This window comes from Pristis pectinata, chromosome 14 (genome assembly GCF_009764475.1).
Source record: "Pristis pectinata isolate sPriPec2 chromosome 14, sPriPec2.1.pri, whole genome shotgun sequence".
Lineage (NCBI taxonomy): Eukaryota > Metazoa > Chordata > Chondrichthyes > Rhinopristiformes > Pristidae > Pristis > Pristis pectinata.
This window is the reverse complement of record NC_067418.1, coordinates 44,883,813-44,902,956: the sequence shown is the minus strand read 5'-3', so window position 1 is coordinate 44,902,956 and position 19,144 is coordinate 44,883,813. Positions and strand designations below refer to the sequence as shown.

Genomic DNA, 19,144 nt, shown 5'->3' with positions numbered 1-19,144 from the left:
GATTGTGTGATGATGCAAAGAGAAAAATTAAATCAGGCACACTAGTATCAATAGCACCGGGGCTAAGAAAATATGGTACAAAACTTATAGAGTAAGAATCGTATTTATTACTACTGACATATATGATGTGAAATGTGTTGTCTTGCGGCAGCAGTACAGTGCAAAGACATAAAATTACTGTAAGTTCCCAAAATAAATAAATAGTGCACCCCAAAAAAAGGGAATAATGAGGTTGTGTTCATGGATTCATGGACCATTCAGAAATCTGATGGTATTGAAATTTCTTAAGGATTTAATCCTTTTGGAGAGAGATCATGTCCATACTATTATATTCTAATTTCAGAACCAATATTGTGTATTGCTGAAAGGTCTGGAAAGATGAACAATGATTTGAACAGCAGACAGTAAGATGATAGATGGTACCCAGGCTCAGGGGATATTGTGAGGAGTGCAAGGGCCTGCGGTGAGAGACTGTTTGACAAGTAAGGAACCCTTTTACAACGGGCAGGATAATTGCCCAGGTGACTGCTGGGTTCAAAACCAGAAACCTAAAGCAAACTATAGAAAAATATTTTTGTTGTGATCATTGTTTTGCTGGTGGTCTTCTGTGACATACTGAATATTCCATGAGCGAACTTGGTTAAAGCCAGAGGGTATAAATAGTTTAATAGAAAAATCAACAGCCTTCTCTAACTTCAATGGAAAGGATAAATAAGCACAATGTGTAATGGACTGCTGCCTGGTCTCAACCTCCTCTACATCGGTGAGACCCAACGCAGACTGCGGGGGTCACTTCATCAAGCATCTTCGCTCTATCCGCCAGAACAGCCAAGATCTCCCAGTGGCCAATTTGTATCCATTTCCCATTCCCACACTGACATGTCTGTCTATGGCCTCCTTTACTGCCAAGTTGAGGCTAAACACAGATTAGAGGACCAACACCTCATATTCCACCTTGGTAGTCTCCAATCTGATGGCATTAACATCGATTTCTAACTTCCAGTAACCACTCCCCCTGTCCCCCCGATCCCTTATCCCTCTCGCCCCTTTACCCCTTCTCTTTCCCCTCCCCTGTTCTCACAACCTGCCCCTCACCTTCCTCCCTCCGGTTCCTCACCTTCCCTTTATTCCATCATCCACTGTCCTCTCCTATCAGATTCTATCTTGTTCAGCCCTTTGCCTCTTCCACCAATCACCTCCCAGCTTCTCACATCATTCCCACTAACCCCCACCCCCCGCCCCCCCACCTACCTTCTCCCGAGCTGGATTCACCTATCACCCGCCTGCGTGTGCTCCTCCCCCTCCCACCCTTTTATTCTGGCTTCTGCCCTCTTTCTTTCCAGTCTTGATGAAAGGTCTCGGCCCGAAACGTTCATTTCCCTCCATAGATGCTGCCCGACCTGCTGAGTTCCTCCAGCATTTTGTGCGTGTTGTTCCAGATTTCCAGTATCTGCAGTCTCTCTCGTGTCTCACTGATTTATAATTGGCCATTTTGTACTACTGCCATTATACAACTCTTTCCATCTTTTTAGGATAAGATTTAACATTTATAATTCTGCTAATTGCTAAAGTGGCACTCTGAGTGCTTACACTGAACCTGGTGCTGAGCAGAAACTCCACCACAGTGGAGACTAACCTGACTTTAAATCTTCATCGTCATCATTTTCTGCTGGCCAGGGCTTGTCATCCAGTGGAGAAAGTTTGAGTTTTCCAAGTGTATTGGGAGCATCATCAGACACCAGATCATCCTGTAAATCCACTAATAGATCGGCTGTTGCCATTGCTGATAGTTCCCTTAACTCAACTGCAAAAATGATTAACAAAAATAATCTATCAGTTGTCCAGTTCTAGCAAAAACATGCATTTAAAATGAATTAAGCAAGCTTCCATATTTTAGTAAATCAGTTTTCTATAATCATACAGTACTCTTCTTAGTGCTACTGTACATATTCATTACTGCACTCTTGTTCCTCTGCTCTGAGAGCTCACAGGTACATATCCCCCTGTACCTTAAAAGACACCTATTCGAGCTGTTTGCTGCTGTCAGGAACCTGATGCAAATCTCAGCCTGGCTCACACTTCCCAATCTATGGATCGCCTAAGACTCCATGCAGAGACGTGGCCTGCGAGGGGTGGTGTTAGGTGTGAACTGTGTGGCCATCCTATGCCAAATGGGGCTCAGGGCTGCACCCTGGCCGACATGGAGAGTGTGGGCCATTGCTGAGGACTGGCAGCACTTGCACCACATGTTAGCAGACTATCCACATCCTAAGGTCTCCCTCATCGTGTCCTGAGGGATATGATGGAAGCCGCTGTCTCCTTCCTCCCTTTGTTTTGCTACAAGCTCTCCCAAGGCTGGTAACAAGTTCAATGGTAATCACTAACCAGAAAGCACGTTACCACAGGGGAATCTCCACAGAGCAAAGGCAGTAGTTTCCATCATACCTTCTCCTCCTCCCCACCCTCCCAGCAATCAGTGTTGCGGCCCAGCGTGCCCCTGAGCCCTGCATCTCAGCACTGAGCAACCACATTACACACACGGAATGAAAGGGCTTACACACGATGAGTGATTGTTGGCTCTTGGACTGTACTCACTGGAGTACAGAAGAATGAGAGGGGACCTGATAGAAACATTTCGAATGTTGAAAGGACTGGACGGAGTAGATATGGCTAAGTTGTTTCCCCTAGTGGGTGAGTCCAGGACTAGAGGGCACAGTCTTAGAATTAGAGGGTACCCATTTAGAACAGAAATGAGGAGAAATTTCTTTAGCCAGAGGGTCGTGGATTTATGGAATTCATTGCCACATACAGCTGTGGAGGCGTTTAAGGAGGAGATTGATAGGTATCTAATCAGTCAAGGTATCAAGGGATATGGGGAAAAGGCCAGAAATTGAGGCTCGATGGGAGAATAGTTTAGCTCATTGTGAGGTAGTGGAGCAGACTCAACGGGCCGAATGGCCTACTTCTGCTCCTTTGTCTTGTGATCTTGTGACATTGCTCACCCTGGCCTCCTCATCAGCAACCCCAGGTAGCCTCTCCACACCAAGCCTTGGGATGATCCACTGCTGGGGGAGTGCCGGCAGAAGGTGGGTTCTGGGCATGGTAACGAGCAAGAGTGGGGAGAGCAGAGACTCGCATCAGGTTCCAGTGCAGCAGTAATGTCTGCAACACATCCCTCTATAATGCTGTAATGACCTCTGCTTGTGCCGATTCCATTAGCACTCTCCTTCCTGGAAATGTGTCTCACAGCATTAAGCAAAGTATCAGTGCAGTTAACGTGCAAACAGATTTCCCTCGACTGAATGTCATTTCTTGGTCCCAACAAATGACCATATCCATGCAAGAGTTACAACCACAGGGATATGCACAAAAGTAGTGAAATCAGACGTGGGATAAGGCACGTCATCATAATAAATTCTGTGAATAATAAAAACATGGGTGGGGGGTGGGGTTGGGTCTTAGGAAGTTGATTTTTCCCTTATTTAAATACCAGTATTTGCATAGCTTCAGAAGCAACACTTCTTGTTTGGTAACATAAAATGCAGGCTGCAGTTCAATTTCCTGTTAAATGAAATTCTGCACACCTATCATTTCTGCACAAGATTTAGAATATACATAAGAACCATGGGTGTCTGTGCAAAAGACCTAGCTTGATTCAGTTTAGATTTGGAAATGCACACTGTCCAGAAAATATAAAAACTTATAACATGCAACCTTTTGTGATCCACTATATATTACAAGACTTGTTCCTGAGTTGTTGACTCCAGAAAAAAAATGTGCATGTGACCATTATTCAAACTCTAATTTTTTGTCTTATGCACAAGTACACGTATGCAGAGATGTAATGAAAAACCTACTTGCAGCAGCATCACAGGCACATAGCATCAGAGCAAATGTAAACTAAACATAAATTATACAGTTTTTACAAGAAAGAACACAATTAGAACAAAAACAAAGTCCATTTTAGTGCAAAGTGGACTATTCACAAGAATGAGTTGATATTGTATTACGTTCAACTATGAACACTGCCTTATCAATGGTCCATATTCCTCTCCTGCTTGTAGAACCCACCAGGTAAAAATTAACTGTGGTTATTCGGACCAATTCTCAGTCCTAGCCCAGAATATTTGCTATTTGTAGCATGCCAGCGAATTCAGTGAAGAACCCAGGACTGAAGATTATAAGGCTCTGACAAGACAACCAATCTGATTATAAGGAGATGAAGAAATAAATAGCAGAACTTAAAAGAATTATAAACTCTTACACCCAAGTTGACTTAGATGTGGACATCACAGATTTTGTTCTTTGAACTTGCGTTGGGCTTTATTGGAAGAGTAAAAGAAGCCAAAGACAAGTGGTCAAAGTGAGTATGAGTTGGAAGATTAAAGGGCCAGGTGACTGGAAGCTTAGCCCAGGCAAATTAAAGCTGTCTTAATGACTTCAGTCATTTCAGAGAATCAGCAATTCCAGTCTTTATACCTCATATTCCCAACATTTTTTTTTAAACGCCCTGTTGGTAATTTCAAATATTTATTCAAATATCTATTTACATTTTCTTCAAACCTGCCTTTTGCTATTAATTCCTTTGTGACCTTCCTCCATCAGCCCTTTTCTCATTTAATATTCCACTCTATTAAACTTTACCGTATTCCCTCCAATCCCCCCACTCTGCCTTTCCTTGCATCTTAAAACTTCGTCTCTTCCTTTTCCCACTTCTGATGATAGGTTATCAATCTAAAACATTAACTGCATTAGTTTCTCCTCAGATGCTGCCTTCCCGATGAGTTGTTCAAGTTTTTGTTTTATTGAGTGCTGTAGTACTGTCAAATTATATTTTTCAGTTTCATAGGAAAATGTACTGATCCCAAAACAAATGATCAAGCCTCAACATCTAATATAATTAAGTTTTTAAACATTAATTGGTTGTAGGCTTTTATTGAATTTTGACATTGTAAGTCAGCTTTTCTGGCCAGTGTCACAATTTGACTGTTTTCCCTGAATTCTTGTATGTTTCATGGACATCACCACTTCAGAATGGAAGCAATGACAACACCTGACAAAACAGCTACAATGCAGCACTACTTGAGAAGTGGGAACAGACAGCCCAGCAACTTATGTACAGACAAGTTATCAAAAAAATGGTCCAATGATAGAGCCAAATTTCAGAAAACTAATAAGGTTAGACAAAACTCGCAAAATAAAATTACAGGATTCATTGCCCAGTTGATAAAAGATTGATCAGATTGCAACGTTACATTTCTAGTTGATATCAACAATTTCACATACAGCAATTCAACTGTCATGATAAAAATCAGCATTACAATTGCAAAATCATGACCTCAGAAAAACATACACCAAACCACTTCAGGAAACTTGACACAACCAAAAGTTTGGTGGGAGGACAGAAAGATTCAAGGGAGAATACCAGAACAGAGGGGGGGTGGGGGTGCGATGCAATGAAAGCTAAACAGTCCAAAGAGGGGCGGGGAGAGTGAAAAAGGGAAAGGAAGGTACAATGGAAGGAGTTGGTGGGGGGTGAGGGGCCAGGGGGGGAGGGGAGGGAGGGGGGGAGGGGAGGAGGGGAGGAGGGGAAGAGGGGGGAAGAGGGGGGGGAGGGGGGGGGGAGGGGGGGGAGGGGGGGGGAGGGGGGGAGGGGGGGGGAGGGGGAGGGGGAGGGGGGGGAGGGGGAGAGGGGGGAGAGGGGGGGAGGGGGGAGGGGGGAGGGGGGGAGGGGGGGAGGGGGGAGTGGAGGGGGGGAGGGGGGAGGGGGGAGGGGGGGGAGGGAGGAGGGGGGAGAGAGGGGCCAGGGGAAGGAAGGGGAGAGAGGGGCCGGGGAGGGGTGGGGGGGGGAGAGAGAGAGGGGGCCGGGGAGGGGTGGGGGGGGGGAGAGAGAGAGGGGCCGGGGAGGGGTGGGGGGGGGGAGAGAGAGAGGGGCCGGGGAGGGGTGGGGGGGGGAGAGAGAGGGGCCGGGGAGGGGTGGGGGGGGGAGAGAGAGAGGGGCCGGGGAGGGGTGGGGGGTGGAGAGAGAGGGGCCGGGGAGGGGTGAGGGGTGGAGAGAGAGGGGCCGGGGAGGGGTGGGGGAGAGAGAGAGGGGCCGGGGAGGGGTGGGGGAGAGAGAGAGGGGCCGGGGAGGGGTGGGGGAGAGAGAGAGGGGCCGGGGAGGGGTGGGGGGGAGAGAGAGGGGCCGGGGAGGTGGGGGGGGGAGTGAGAGAGGGGCCGGGGAGTGAGAGAGGGGCCGGGGAGGTGGGGGGGGGAGAGTGAGAGAGGGGCCGGGGAGGTGGGGGGGGGAGAGTGAGAGAGGGGCCGGGGAGGTGGGGGGGGGGGGGGGAGAGTGAGAGAGGGGCCGGGGAGGTGGTGGGGGGGGAGAGTGAGAGAGGGGCCGGGGAGGTGGGGGGGGGGGAGAGTGAGAGAGGGGCCGGGGAGGTGGGGGGGGGGGGGGGAGAGTGAGAGAGGGGCCGGGGAGGTGGGGGGGGGGAGAGTGAGAGAGGGGCCGGGGAGGTGGGGGGGGGGGTGGAGAGTGAGAGAGGGGCCGGGGAGGTGGGGGGGGAGTGAGAGAGGGGCCGGGGAGGTGGGGGGGGAGTGAGAGAGGGGCCGGGGAGGTGGGGGGGGGAAGTGAGAGAGGGGCCGGGGAGGTGGGGGGGGAGTGAGAGAGGGGCCGGGGAGGTGGGGGGGGGAGTGAGAGAGGGGCCGGGAGGTGGGGGGGAGTGAGAGAGGGGCCGGGGAGGTGGGGGGGGAGTGAGAGAGGGGCCGGGGAGGTGGGGGGGGGGGGAGAGTGAGAGAGGGGCCAGGGAGGTGGGGGGGGGGGGAGAGTGAGAGAGGGGCCGGGGAGGTGGGGGGGGGGAGAGTGAGAGAGGGCCGGGGAGGTGGGGGGGGGAGAGTGAGAGAGGGGCCGGGGAGGTGGGGGGGGGGAGAGTGAGAGAGGGGCCGGGGAGGTGGGGGGGGGGAGAGTGAGAGAGGGGCCGGGGAGGTGGGGGGGGGAGAGAGTGAGAGAGGGGCCGGGGAGGTGGGGGGGGGGGGGAGAGTGAGAGAGGGGCAGGGAGGTGGGGGGGGGGGGGAGAGTGAGAGAGGGGCCAGGGAGGTGGGGGGGGGGGGAAGTGTGAGAGAGGGGCCGGGGAGGTGGGGGGGGGAGAGTGAGAGAGGGGCCGGGGAGGTGGAGGAGAGTGAGAGAGGGGCCGGGGAGGTGGGGGGGGAGTGAGAGAGGTGCCAGGGAGGTGGGGGGGGGGAGTGAGAGAGGGGCCAGGGAGGTGGGGGGGAGTGAGAGAGGGGCCAGGGAGGTGGGGGGGGGAGAGAGAGAGAGGGGCCGGGGAGGGGGGGGGGGGTGGGGAGAGAGAGGGGAGGGGAGGGTGAAGAGGGGGGAGAGAGAGGGGGGTCCGATGGAGGGAGGGGATTGGAACCGGTTGGAGAGCGGAGTTTGCGGGGGGGGGGGGTGGATGCGACGCCCCCGTAGTCGGGGCCTTTCAGGTGCGCCCTTGCAAACACTGGGGTCTGGGGTCGCGCCTGCCGCCGGGGCCCGGCCCTCCCCCCTCCTCTCCCCCCTCACCCTCACCCTCACCCTCCTCTCCCCCCTCACCCTCACCCTCCTCTCCCCCCGACCCTCCCCCGCACCGTCTGCAGAATCTCCGCCGCCAACGGTCCGAAATTCTCAGCTGCCAACGGCTCTCCGCTTGAACCGGAACCCGTTCCCGCCCCGGTCCGTCCGGCCTTGCCGTCCCGCACCGACTGCAGTCACTCTCGCTCTCCAGTCCTTCCGTCATTACCGTCCCCGGGCTCATCCTGAATAACAGGTGACGGCGGTAGAGAAATATTCATTCTCTTTCTCTGTGTTTGTGAAATCACTCGCTAACATTTTGTTTTATATTACATAGGACTCTACAGCACAGTACAGGCCCTTCGGCCCACTGTTGTGCCAACATTTTATCCTGCTCTAATCTTGGTTTATTATTGTCACTTGCACATTAGCCCCTCATTTCTCCATCATTCATGTGTCTATCTAAGAGCCTCTTAAATGTCCCTAATGTGCCTGCCCCCACAACCTCTGCCGGCAGTGCGTTCCACACACTCACCACTCTCTGTGTGAAAAAACTTACCCCTGACATCTTCCTCCAGTCACCTTAAAATTATGTCCCCTCACGTTAGCCATTGTCGCCCTGGGAAAAAGTCTTTGACTGTCCACTCGGTCTATGCCTCTTATCATCTTGTACACCTCTATCAAGTCACCTCTCATCTTCCTCCTCTCCAAAGAGAAAAACCGTAGCTCACTCAACCTCAAGACATGCTCTCCAATCCAGGCAACATCCCGGTAAATCTCCTCTGCACCCTCTCTAAAGCTTCCACATCCTTTCTATAATGAGGTGACCAGAACGGAACATAATACTCCAAATGTGATCTAACCAGTGCTCTATAGAGCTGCAACATCACCTCGTGGCTCTTGAACTCAATACCTCGACTAATGAAGGCCAACGCTCCATACGCCTCCTTAACAACGCTATCAACCTCCGCAGCAACCTTGAGGGATCTATGGACATGGGTCCCTCTGTTCCTCCACACCACTAAGAGTCCTGCCATTAACCTTGCATTCTGCTTTCAAATTCAATCTCCCAAAGTGTATCACTTCACATGGGTTGAACTCCATCTGCCACTTCTCAGCCCAGATCTGCATTATTAAGAATAAAATGTGTTTTGTGAAATACTGGAGACACGATCAGGTTTTAAACAAATGGATAAAACAATTCTTCTTTGTCATCGTGGTAACCAATGTTTGGATATTTTGCACACTGGAATGGTTCAAGTAGCAGGGACCAAGGGCCTATCTTAAGTCATGAGACTAGAGAAGCTGGAGTTATTCTCTATGGAACAAACATGGTTTGGTAGATTTAACAGCCATATTCAAAATAATGTAAATTTTTTATTGTTAATACAAGGAATGTTTCCTCTGCAAGATTTTTTCTTAATACTAAATTGTGTATTGGAATGCACTGCTTGAAAGGCATTTGGAAACAGATTCCATAATGATTTTCAAAAGATACATGGACAAATACTTTAAAAATATTGTACTGTAAAATTAACTAGATAGTTCTTTCAAGGAGTCAGTTCAAACAATAGATTCCAGGTGGTTTCCTTACACTACTATTTTACTGTAAAACAATGAACAACACTTTAATATTTCTAATGTGTTATTTTTCTTTGATTAAGGTTAAATAATGTCATTGTTGCTGAGAAGACAGATAATAGGATGAAACATTTAATGTGAAAACATTGCAAGGAAAAATTCCAAATGTTTCATAGAGTTTGAAAATTAATTCCTTCACTTTGTTAATAAACTTTAAAATCCATAACTGACTGGTATAGTTGGATACATAAAATGTAGACAATTGTAAATTCTCAAAACACATGAACAAAAGCAAGCCCTTAAGCCTGTTAAATCATGGCTAATCTATGATTTAACTCTAACTACTATCCCTTGCATTACAACCTCACTTGACTAAACCTCAGACACATCATTTAAAAAAAAATCAGGATTGGGCAAGATTTGGCCACTTAGCTGTTTGAGCCTGCTCTGCCATTCAATAACATCATGACTGATCTGATTGTAGCCTCAGCTCAGCATAGCTACCTACCCTTGGCGACCTTTCACCTGCCCTTGCTTTTCAAGTATTTATCTACTACTGCCTGAATAATATTTAAAGACTATGCTTCCACCCTGTTTGAGGAAGATAGTTCTAAAAATACATGACTTTCTGAGAGAAAACAAATTGGTTCACCTCAGTTTTAAATGGGATGAGATGGTTGTACTACAAGAAACACTAAATAGTTTGACCCTGTCTTCCTTTGTGTTTGGAAGAATGAGGGGTGATCTTATGCAAACATGTAAGATCCTAAGGGGGCTTGACAGGGTAGATGTTGAGGTGTTTTCACTAGTGGTAGAGTCTCAAATGAGGGGACATAACTACAAGAAAAGGGGCCGCTGACTTAACACTGACGTGTGTAGGAATGTCTTCTTGCAGAGGTGGTGTATCTCTGGAATTCTCTGTCCTGGCAAGCGGTGGAAGCTGGATCATTATAAGTATTTAAAGTGGAGGCGGATAGGTATTTGATAGATTGAGGAATAGAGGGGTATGGAGAAATAGCACAGAAGAGGAGTTGAGGCTAGCAGGTTCAACCATAAACATTAAATAATTGACCTGTACAATCAGTATGCAAGACAAGTTTTTCACTGTACCTTGGTACAAGTGACAATAATAAACCAATACCAATCCCAGTAGATGGTGGGGCAGACCTGAAGGACCTGTTGACCTAATCCTCCTATTTTCCTGCGAGGTACCTCCTAGTTCAAGATTCTCTCACAAAAGGAAGCATTGATAACTTAAGTATGAAAGTACCAAATTGGCAAATATTGCTGCTCCATTTTGGGTTCTGTGAATACAGCGTTCTATGAATCTGCCCTATCATTACATTAATCAGTTGCAGCAATCTGTTTCACTATGTGGTCCTGGTAATGGTGGTCTCAACGAGCTGGCTAAACAGCAAGCTGTGGAACAATTGCACAACACATTGGCAAAATCCACTAACTCAGGTTGCATTTTCCAGTGGAGATTATGCCACATCTAGCTTTGTAATTATAGCACCTGTCCTTACTTACAAGAACCTACCACATGCTTAATGTTTGAGCTGTGCTCATAGGCTATGCCACATAGTGTTGCTCAGGCACGGTAAACTGAGCTGCAGGTTACATTTCCCTAAAATGCATTCGGCTTTACTGGATGGGCCCTGGTGACATATAGGTTCCATTTTTACAGGCGTCCATAAGTTGATTTTGTCCATAAGTTGGAAAATTCACAAAATCCCTCAATATGGTAACCCTACTTCCACAGTATTGTAATGAATGGCATCAAAGCACATGAGACTGATAAGAAAGAACAGTTACTAAAATTGGAGAGAGGAAACTAATTCTGCTGTTTGTAGGAACATGCATCAGACTTTTGAATTTAATAATATTATGGGAGCTCATTCGTATGTACGTGTCCATAAGTTGGGCTTTCCATTACCCACATTTGTGTGAAAAATAGATTTTTTTCCAATGCTTCACTGATTGCCCCAGTGCTCTAAAAGGGCTGCCAGATTTAAATAATCTGTTACTTCACTACATGAGAATCCAGAAGGTTGACTCCCAGTAACCCAGATGATACTACGTTGGGATTTCCTTACGCTTTGAAACCTGCCACCTGTACCTATTTAGAGTTATGCTGCAGGTTGCTTGCTTTCTGTACAAGCATTATGTAGGTGTAGAAATTAAATTATCTGGACCTTGACACTAATTCACATATAATACAAGCAAATTTACAGCTACAATTCATCCATGGTCATAAGAATACGTAGAATAAAGCTTAAAGGTGATCCATGTGATGACAGAAGGATCATACAGTGTTCCATCCTTCCAGCACCATCCTCATCACCTCTGCTGCATATTTCAGTAAAACATTAAAGCAGATAAGCAGATGGGGCGGCACGGTAGCATAGCGGTTAGCGTAACGTTATTACAGCGCCAGCGATCGGGGTTCAATTCCCGTTGCTGTCTGTAAGGAGTTTGTATGTTCTCCCTGCGCCTGCGTGGGTTTCCTCCAGGTGCTCCCACATTCTGAAGATGTACAGGTAAGTTAACATAGGTTTAAATGGGCCAGAAGGGCCTGTTACCGTGCTGTAAATAAAGTTTTAAGTTTTTAAAAGTTTTAGATAACGCATTCCCTATAATAACAAAATATGTGTTAAAATTAGCATGTGACAACTGAAGCCAACAGAAATTTACAAATTCAGTAACAATGACAGGAACTAATCACCTTTAGTGGCAGATTTCCAATTTGGTTTGCTGGACCTATTACCTCTATACAGTGCTCTCCCTGTGGCTGCAACTGGGCTAAAGAGGAATGTTCTTCTCTTTCAGTGGGTTCAATGGTAGGTGGTTCTGAATGTTGACTATAGATATGTCTGACCCCTGCTGGTGACAGCACCATTTCAGCACTCTGAACGAGCTGGCAACGGGGCACACGCAGGGCAATGCCTTACCACTGGTAATGGAAGCATACAGACTGGTATCTTAACATTTCATTGTTCCCGAGAGCCACACACCAAGCACCCTACGTCTGGTGGAAACCAGATTACACAACAGCTGCCACTGCTTCCAGACATGTGCCAGCACATGATAGCAACTCCCTGATGGCAACTGTTGGTTCCTGAATGGCAACAAGCAGAGCTCTGATGGGAACAGGCTCCACTTCCACTGAAGCAAGCAGATTTTAGTTAGCCTCTGCCTGTGCTTCAACGGAAATAGAAACCTGCTCTGTCAGCTATTCCACTGTGGGAGCATCATCATATTGTGGCAATGAGGTGCTCACCACTTCCTAACTGGCAGCAGTGAGCACCTGTCTCCACTGACAGTTTGGTGAGAGGTTGAAGAGCTTTTCTTGGCATCCCATGCAGGCTCTGGAGGTATGTCAGATAATTGTCAACTATGAACACTGCCTTATCAATGGTCCATATTCCTCCGCTGCTAGTAGAACCCACCAGGTAAAAATTAACTGTGGTTACTCAGACCAATTCTCAGTCCTAGCCCAGAATATTTGCTATTTGTAGCATGCCAGCGAATATCAGCGAATTCAGTGAAGAACCCAGGACTGAAGATTATAAGGCTCTGACAAGACAACCAATCTGATTATAAGGAAATGAAGAAATAAATAGCAGAGCTTAAAAGAATTACAAACTCTTATACCCAAGTTGACTTAGATGTGGAAAGCATCCTATCTGGATGTATCACGGCTTGGTAAGGCAACTGCTCTGCCCAGGACTGCAAGAAACTGCAGAGAGTTGTGGACACGGCCCAGTGCATCACGGACACCAGCCTCCCCTCGTTGGACTCTCTTTACCTCTTGTTGTCTTGGTGAAGCAGCCAGCATAATCAAAGACCCCACCCACCCAGGTCATTCTCTCTTCCATCGGGTAGAAGATACAGGAGCCCAAGGGCACATACCACCAGACTTAAGGACAGCTTCTACCCCACTGTGATAAGACTATTGAACGGTTCCCTTATACAATGAGATGGACTATGACCTCACGATCTACCTTGTTGTGACCTTGCACCTTATTGCACTGCACTTTCTCTGTAGCTGTAACACTTTACTCTGTACTATACTGTTATTGTTTTTACCTGTACTACATCAATGCACTCCGTACTAACTGTAACTGCACCGTGTAACGAATTGACCTGTACGATTGGTATGCAAGACAAGTTTTTTTTTACTGTACCTCGGTACAAATGACAATAATAAACCAATACCAAGTGTATCTGCAACAGCCTGTGTATTTTGCCCAAGTGTGTCTGTTTGAGTTCTTTGGAGTAGATCCAATGTGTGACATCAACCTCGGAGTAGCTGGTACACAAGCATCACTAACCTTCTGCCCTAGCTGCAGCCAGCTAGTGAAAGAGGTCTCACCACGTGAAACACATGACTCCAGAATGACAAACGCAATCTGCTCAACAAACAATCTGCTGGAGGAACTCAGCAGGTCGAGCAGCATCTGTGGGGGGGGAACGAATCGTCTACATTTCCGGTCGAAACCCTGCATCAGGACTGAGAGTGGAGAGGGGAGACAGCCGGTATAAAGAGGATAGTGATGACAGGAGTTCGAGGGGATTGGTGGACTGAGGAGGGGTGCGAGACGACAGGCAGGTTGTGCCAGGTACGGGAGGGGAGTGGGGGTGGGGGTGGAGTTGGGAGATGGTGGTAGGTGAATGATAGAAACCGACAAAGAGAGGAAAAAATAAAATCAGAGGGAGATGGAGCTAGGTGGGGTGGGGGCGGTGGGGGCGGTGGGGGGTCAGGGGAGGGAATGAAAGTGTGAAGGTTGGAGGCAGCTGCTGAAGGGAGATAAGTAGGAACAGGAAAGGCTACCGGTGCTGGGCTCTGATAAGTAAAGGAGGTGGGAATGGGAACCATTAGGGGAGAGGAGAGTGGCGGACGGAACTGGAACCAGATAGTTGGTTGGGGGGGGGGGGGGGGCGGAACCTGTGGGTGAACTGTGTGTGTGTGTGTGTGTGTGTGTGTGGATGGAACCAGGAGGGGCAGGGGGCCGAAGATGGGTGGGTGAGTGGGGGCTTGGGGGAGAGCGTTTAGATGATCCCATCCTCACCTCCTTCACTTATCAGAGTCCAGCACCGGTAGCCCTTTGTGTTCCCGCTTTTCTCCCTCCAGCAGCTGTCTCCAACGTACACACCCCCCACCTCACTCTATCTGCCTCTCATTTTATTTTTTCTCTGTGTGTCTGCCTCTATCATCCACCTACCACCGTCTCCCAACTCCCCTCCCCACCCCAACTACCTGGCACAACCTGTCTGTCATCTTACACCCCTCCTCAGTCCACCAATCACCTCAGACTAAAGTCTCACCACTCCCCATCTCTATAATACCGGCCATCTCACCTCTCCACTCTCAGCCCTGATGCAGGGTCTTGACCCGAAACGTCGGCAATTCCCCTCCTCCCGCAGATGCTGCTCGACCCGCCGAGTCCCTCCAGCAGATCGTCTGTGGCTCCAGATTCCAGCATCTGCCATCCCTTTTGTGTCTCAGATGCAATCACTCTGTGCCCGGCTCCACTCCCGGGCTAGTCTTCCTTCTCCAAGCCGGTTAGAGTTGGCAGGCCAGCGGGTTTCTGGGCAGAGGGTATGTCCTGTGATTGCACAATAACCGTCATCGTCGTGGCTATCCCTTGAGGTCGAGGATGATGGTCTTCGTTCCGTTGATCTATTTATGGGCTCTCAAGTGGCTTATGAGTCCTATCTTGGCTCTGAAAATTAAGCCCACAGAGCAAAGACGCCTGTGCGTGTATTTGTTTAACGTGTACTTGGTGTTGCACGACAAAAAGCACTTGATACTTCACAAATCAACCAACTGATTCCAATGGCATGGAAACCACGATGATTGGAGCTGATGGATTTGTTGCAGCCTTCATCCGCCTTCACAGCTGTTGAGTTCGAAATAACTTCGTCCGCCTGTTCCACCGTTGACGTCTTGGTTGGATTGTTCTTTGACAGGGACCTCACCATCGACCTTACCGCCGTGGTTGACCCTACCAGGAGCATAGCTCCAGATGGCATCACTTTCGGGATCTCAGGACCACACAAGCTTCTCACCACAAGGTGACAATCCATGGAGAAGACACAATAATAAAGATAAAAGAACATGAAGAAACAGCACTGATGGGAGTGCTGGGCAGAATTGTGGAGGGGCAGAGGCAGAACATGTGAAATGAGGGGAGGAGGCATCTGAAAGAGCAGATGAGCTACTTCCACACATCTACCCATTATATCTTTGCCTCCCGTGGGGGTTACATTTTCCATATTCTCCAGACCCATCACCTGGCACTTGACACTGGACAGTCCTTAGGAGTAGAAGGGAATTTCTTCCCTGTCTACAAACCGTCTTCTCCACTCCCTCTATCTTCTCAGACAACTTTAAATTACTGTCAAACTTATCCTGCAAGTCAAAGGGAAAAAAAATACTCTCAATACATTGGCACAAAGGTTTGGATTAGCTGCCTGTGTGTGCATGTCAGTTCTAAGAAGGGTGAGTGGTGTAACAGTGGTGAGAATGTGATGGCTACAGACTGGCATTTGTCTGCTAGGTTTTGAAGAGACACAGTATTAAACTTAACCACCTGACAGAATTTCAGTCAGCATTGCTCTCTACCCTTGGAGATTCACTCCTGGCGTTAACCTAATTCTTGATCTCCTCTCAGCGCCACTATTTTATTGCTATCCCAAGTGTAAATCACTTACCACACCTCTCGACAATGCTACATAACAACTTCCAGCACTTAGTGGTCAGGTGACCTTTGTGCTGGAAGCCTGATGTCATTAGCTCAGGGGTTCTGCAGCTGTGTCATTTTGTTTTAGTTGCAAATGCTTATCAGGCAGGCCTTGGGAAAACAATGTGTCACGCACTTATTTGTACAAGGAGGGAAACTGAGTGCCGGTGCCACTGAGATAGACAGCCAAGACTTCTTGTATAGAACCAGTTCAAACTCCAATGATCTGACATGCTCAGGACTGTTGAGAATGCTGGACTGGCAGATTTTCTAACCTATTGGACGTTATTCATATTAATATCCCAACAAACTTTAAATTCTCCTTTTTAGCTTTATTTTTCCTTGTAATAAGTTTTCTGGTGAATTCAGTAAGATTCAAGGGAATGCAGGAACCAGGGGCCCTGTGAATTTCAAGAGAGTGTTGGTCAAGGATGCGCGCAATGGAGAGGACATGTATCTTCAGGATGGTATAAGTGGCTGAGCGATCAGGTGCTAGGTAAAGTAAAAAAAATATGCTGTCTGTTTATCCGGTAGCTTCCTATGTAAAGGAAATAGATGGTGTCCATCTGATTGGTAGCTGTATGGGACTGGTGATAGGTGATTGAAGTGGAAAAATAGGCCCATAAGTGGACTTGTAGAGAAATTGCAGTAACAGGATTGTTGACGATACTAAAATAGGTGGTGTTAGTAAGTTTGTGGATGATACGAAAATAGGTGGTGTATGAGAGTGTAGAAGACTATGGAAAATTACAGGGGGATCTTTATCAGCTAGGTATGTGGGCTGAGGATTGGCAAATGGCTTTCAATCCAGATAAACGTGAGGTATTGCATTTTGGGATATCAAATCAGGGTGGGACTTATACAGTGAATGGTAGGGCCTTGGGAGTATCATGGAACAGAGGGACCAAGGAGTGCAAGTGCATAGTTCGCTGAAAGCAACGTCACAGGTAAATAGGGAAGGTGTTTGGCACGCTGGCCTTCATCAGTCAGGGCGTTGAGTATAGGAGTTGGGAAGTTATTTTGCAGTTATACAAGACATTGGTGAGGCTGCACTAGGGGTATTGTGTACAGTTTTGGTCACCCTGTTATAGGAAAGATGTTATTAAACTAGAAAGAGTGCAGAAAAGATTTACCAGGATGTTGCCTGGACTTGGGGACCTGAGTTACAAGGAGAGGTGTGTAGACTTGGACTTTATTCACTGGAACATAGCAAATTGAGGGAACTGTAACAGGTATACAAGATCAAGAGAGGCATAGACAGGGTAAAAGCACAGTCTTTTTTCCAGGGAGGGGGTGCTAAAAACAAGACAGCAAAGGTTTAAGATCAGAGGCAAGAGATTTAAAAGGGACGTCAGGGGCAGCTTCTTCACGCAAAGGGTGGTGCGTATTTGGAATGAGCTCCCAGAAATAGTGGTTGAGGCGGGCACATTAGTAGCATTTAAAAGCCATCTATTTAAGTACATGGATAGGAAAGGATTACAGGGCTATGGGCCAAACGTGGACATACGGGACTAGCTCACTCGGCAATGCAGTCAGCATGAACAAGTTAGGCCAAAGGGCCTTTTTCCATACCGTATGACTCTGTGACTAAGTTTTGGAAGAAAGTGTACAAAAGAAGGATCATAGAGGACATCAGGAGTGACATCTCTGGAGACTACCGTCGCAAGGAACAAGCAATCCCTCACATCCAGGAATAGGAGTTGGGAAAACTGCAAGTCTGGCCAGTTCATAGGTGTGCGGGTAATATCCCAGCTTGGTAATAGAAGTTTAATGTATTAAATGATATCAATGATGCATGTTAAGTAATCAGTATATACAAGGGTTAATAAAGTAGTTTGGAAACTAAACTCCATTAAGTGTGATTATTTACCTGGAAGTGTTGTCACCTTCCGAGGGACAACAGATTCATGCCTGTTCACAGTGGAGCAATCTTGTAACCATCTCCTTGTAACCCTACAGCTTATTCTTTCTCATAGGCTCATCAACTCTCCCTCAATGCTTTTGCCATCTACTTACACCAAAGAGTAATTTACAATAGCCAATAAACCTACTAGCACACATTGGGGGCACAGACAGGAATGGAACACCGTGTGAAAACCTGCAGTCAGGGGAAAAAAATGCAAACTCCACACAAGCGGCACTGGAGGTCAGGATCAAACGCAAGTCCCTGGAGCTCTGAGGCAGCAGCATTAACCATGGTGCCACTGTGCTGCCCGTAAAAAGGGAGACATAATTACAGATTCTGCTTAATAGGAGAGATACAAAAAAAATTGAAAAACAGGCAGAGCCACAAAAAAGGAGAAATTAAAGAAATGATTGTGATATCAACATCAACACATTTTTTTCTCTGATGCAAAAGAGGGTTCTGAGGACAAATTACAAATGGATAATAAAACTGCAATGGAAATAAGGAAATTATGAACACTGAATCATTAGATTGCATCAGTATATAGACAGAAGTAGAGAATAATATGTCAGACACACAAAGAAACTAACATTGAATCAGGAACAGGGATTTCCCAAAACCAATGTAAACATAGTAACAGTAAAGAACTAAATAATGACAGTAAAATCCATCAAAATGATAATTTCCCTGAGATAGCTGTAAAAAGTACCAGTTTTTTGTTGTGCTCTTATTGGGATTATTGTATTTCCCCTTGGCAAATGGAAACACTGACTTCCATGGTCATTGTTTTCCTATTGTTTTATTTCACCTTTCCTATCCCCTTACCATATTTTCTGTTTCGGCTCTATTCAATGCTGTTCTTCTCCATTATTATTTCCTATTCTCCCTCAATTCCCGTGACAAACTTCACCTGTTTTTCAGGAAGAGCTTTTAACTTTCCAGCTTTTTGCTCTTAGACCTTTGTCTGTAGCTCACCAGAAATTTACTTCTTTTTTTAAACTCTTCCAAAGATCTTCTAGTTTATGGATAGGCAGAATTTTTTTTAAAAATTACTATTTTAAAAACTTTTTCAGGACCTGATTATCAGCGGCAAAGTCAGCATTTATTGCCCATCCTTAATATTGCTGAATGGATCAGTTTGAGGAATTAACAATGAAATCACATATAAAAAATGCAAGGAAATGATAACAAAACATCAGTTTGGATGTATGGGTCCCCTTTTAAATACATTCTTCAATCAGTGAAATATTAGGAATCAGAAGTTGGAACTTGGTGTGAAGGGGAGAGTGGGGAGGAGGGGACAGAGTAGAAGGCATGGGGAGGGCAGAGGAGGGGAAGAAGGGTGGGAACTGGACGGGATGAGGATTTGGGTAAAGGGAGGGG

General features: G+C 47.0%; 1 protein-coding gene across 3 annotated transcripts in view; it reads right to left on the bottom strand.

Moving 5' to 3' along the window:
- Positions 1-19,144, bottom strand: part of arhgap1 (Rho GTPase activating protein 1) — a 50,451-nt gene that overhangs the window by 30,172 nt on the left and 1,135 nt on the right. Inside the window, exons 1-2 of one of the 3 annotated variants that reach the window (XM_052029650.1) lie at positions 7,606-7,750; positions 1,637-1,804 (exon numbers count right to left, since the gene is read on the bottom strand). In XM_052029650.1, coding sequence (XP_051885610.1) covers positions 1,637-1,781 — 145 coding nt within the window. In that variant the 5' untranslated portion in view covers positions 1,782-1,804; positions 7,606-7,750. Of the gene's footprint in view, positions 1-1,636; positions 1,805-4,071; positions 4,140-7,605; positions 7,751-19,144 lie in introns of those variants that run through there. The other 2 variants (XM_052029651.1, XM_052029652.1) reach the window with 2 other exon arrangements.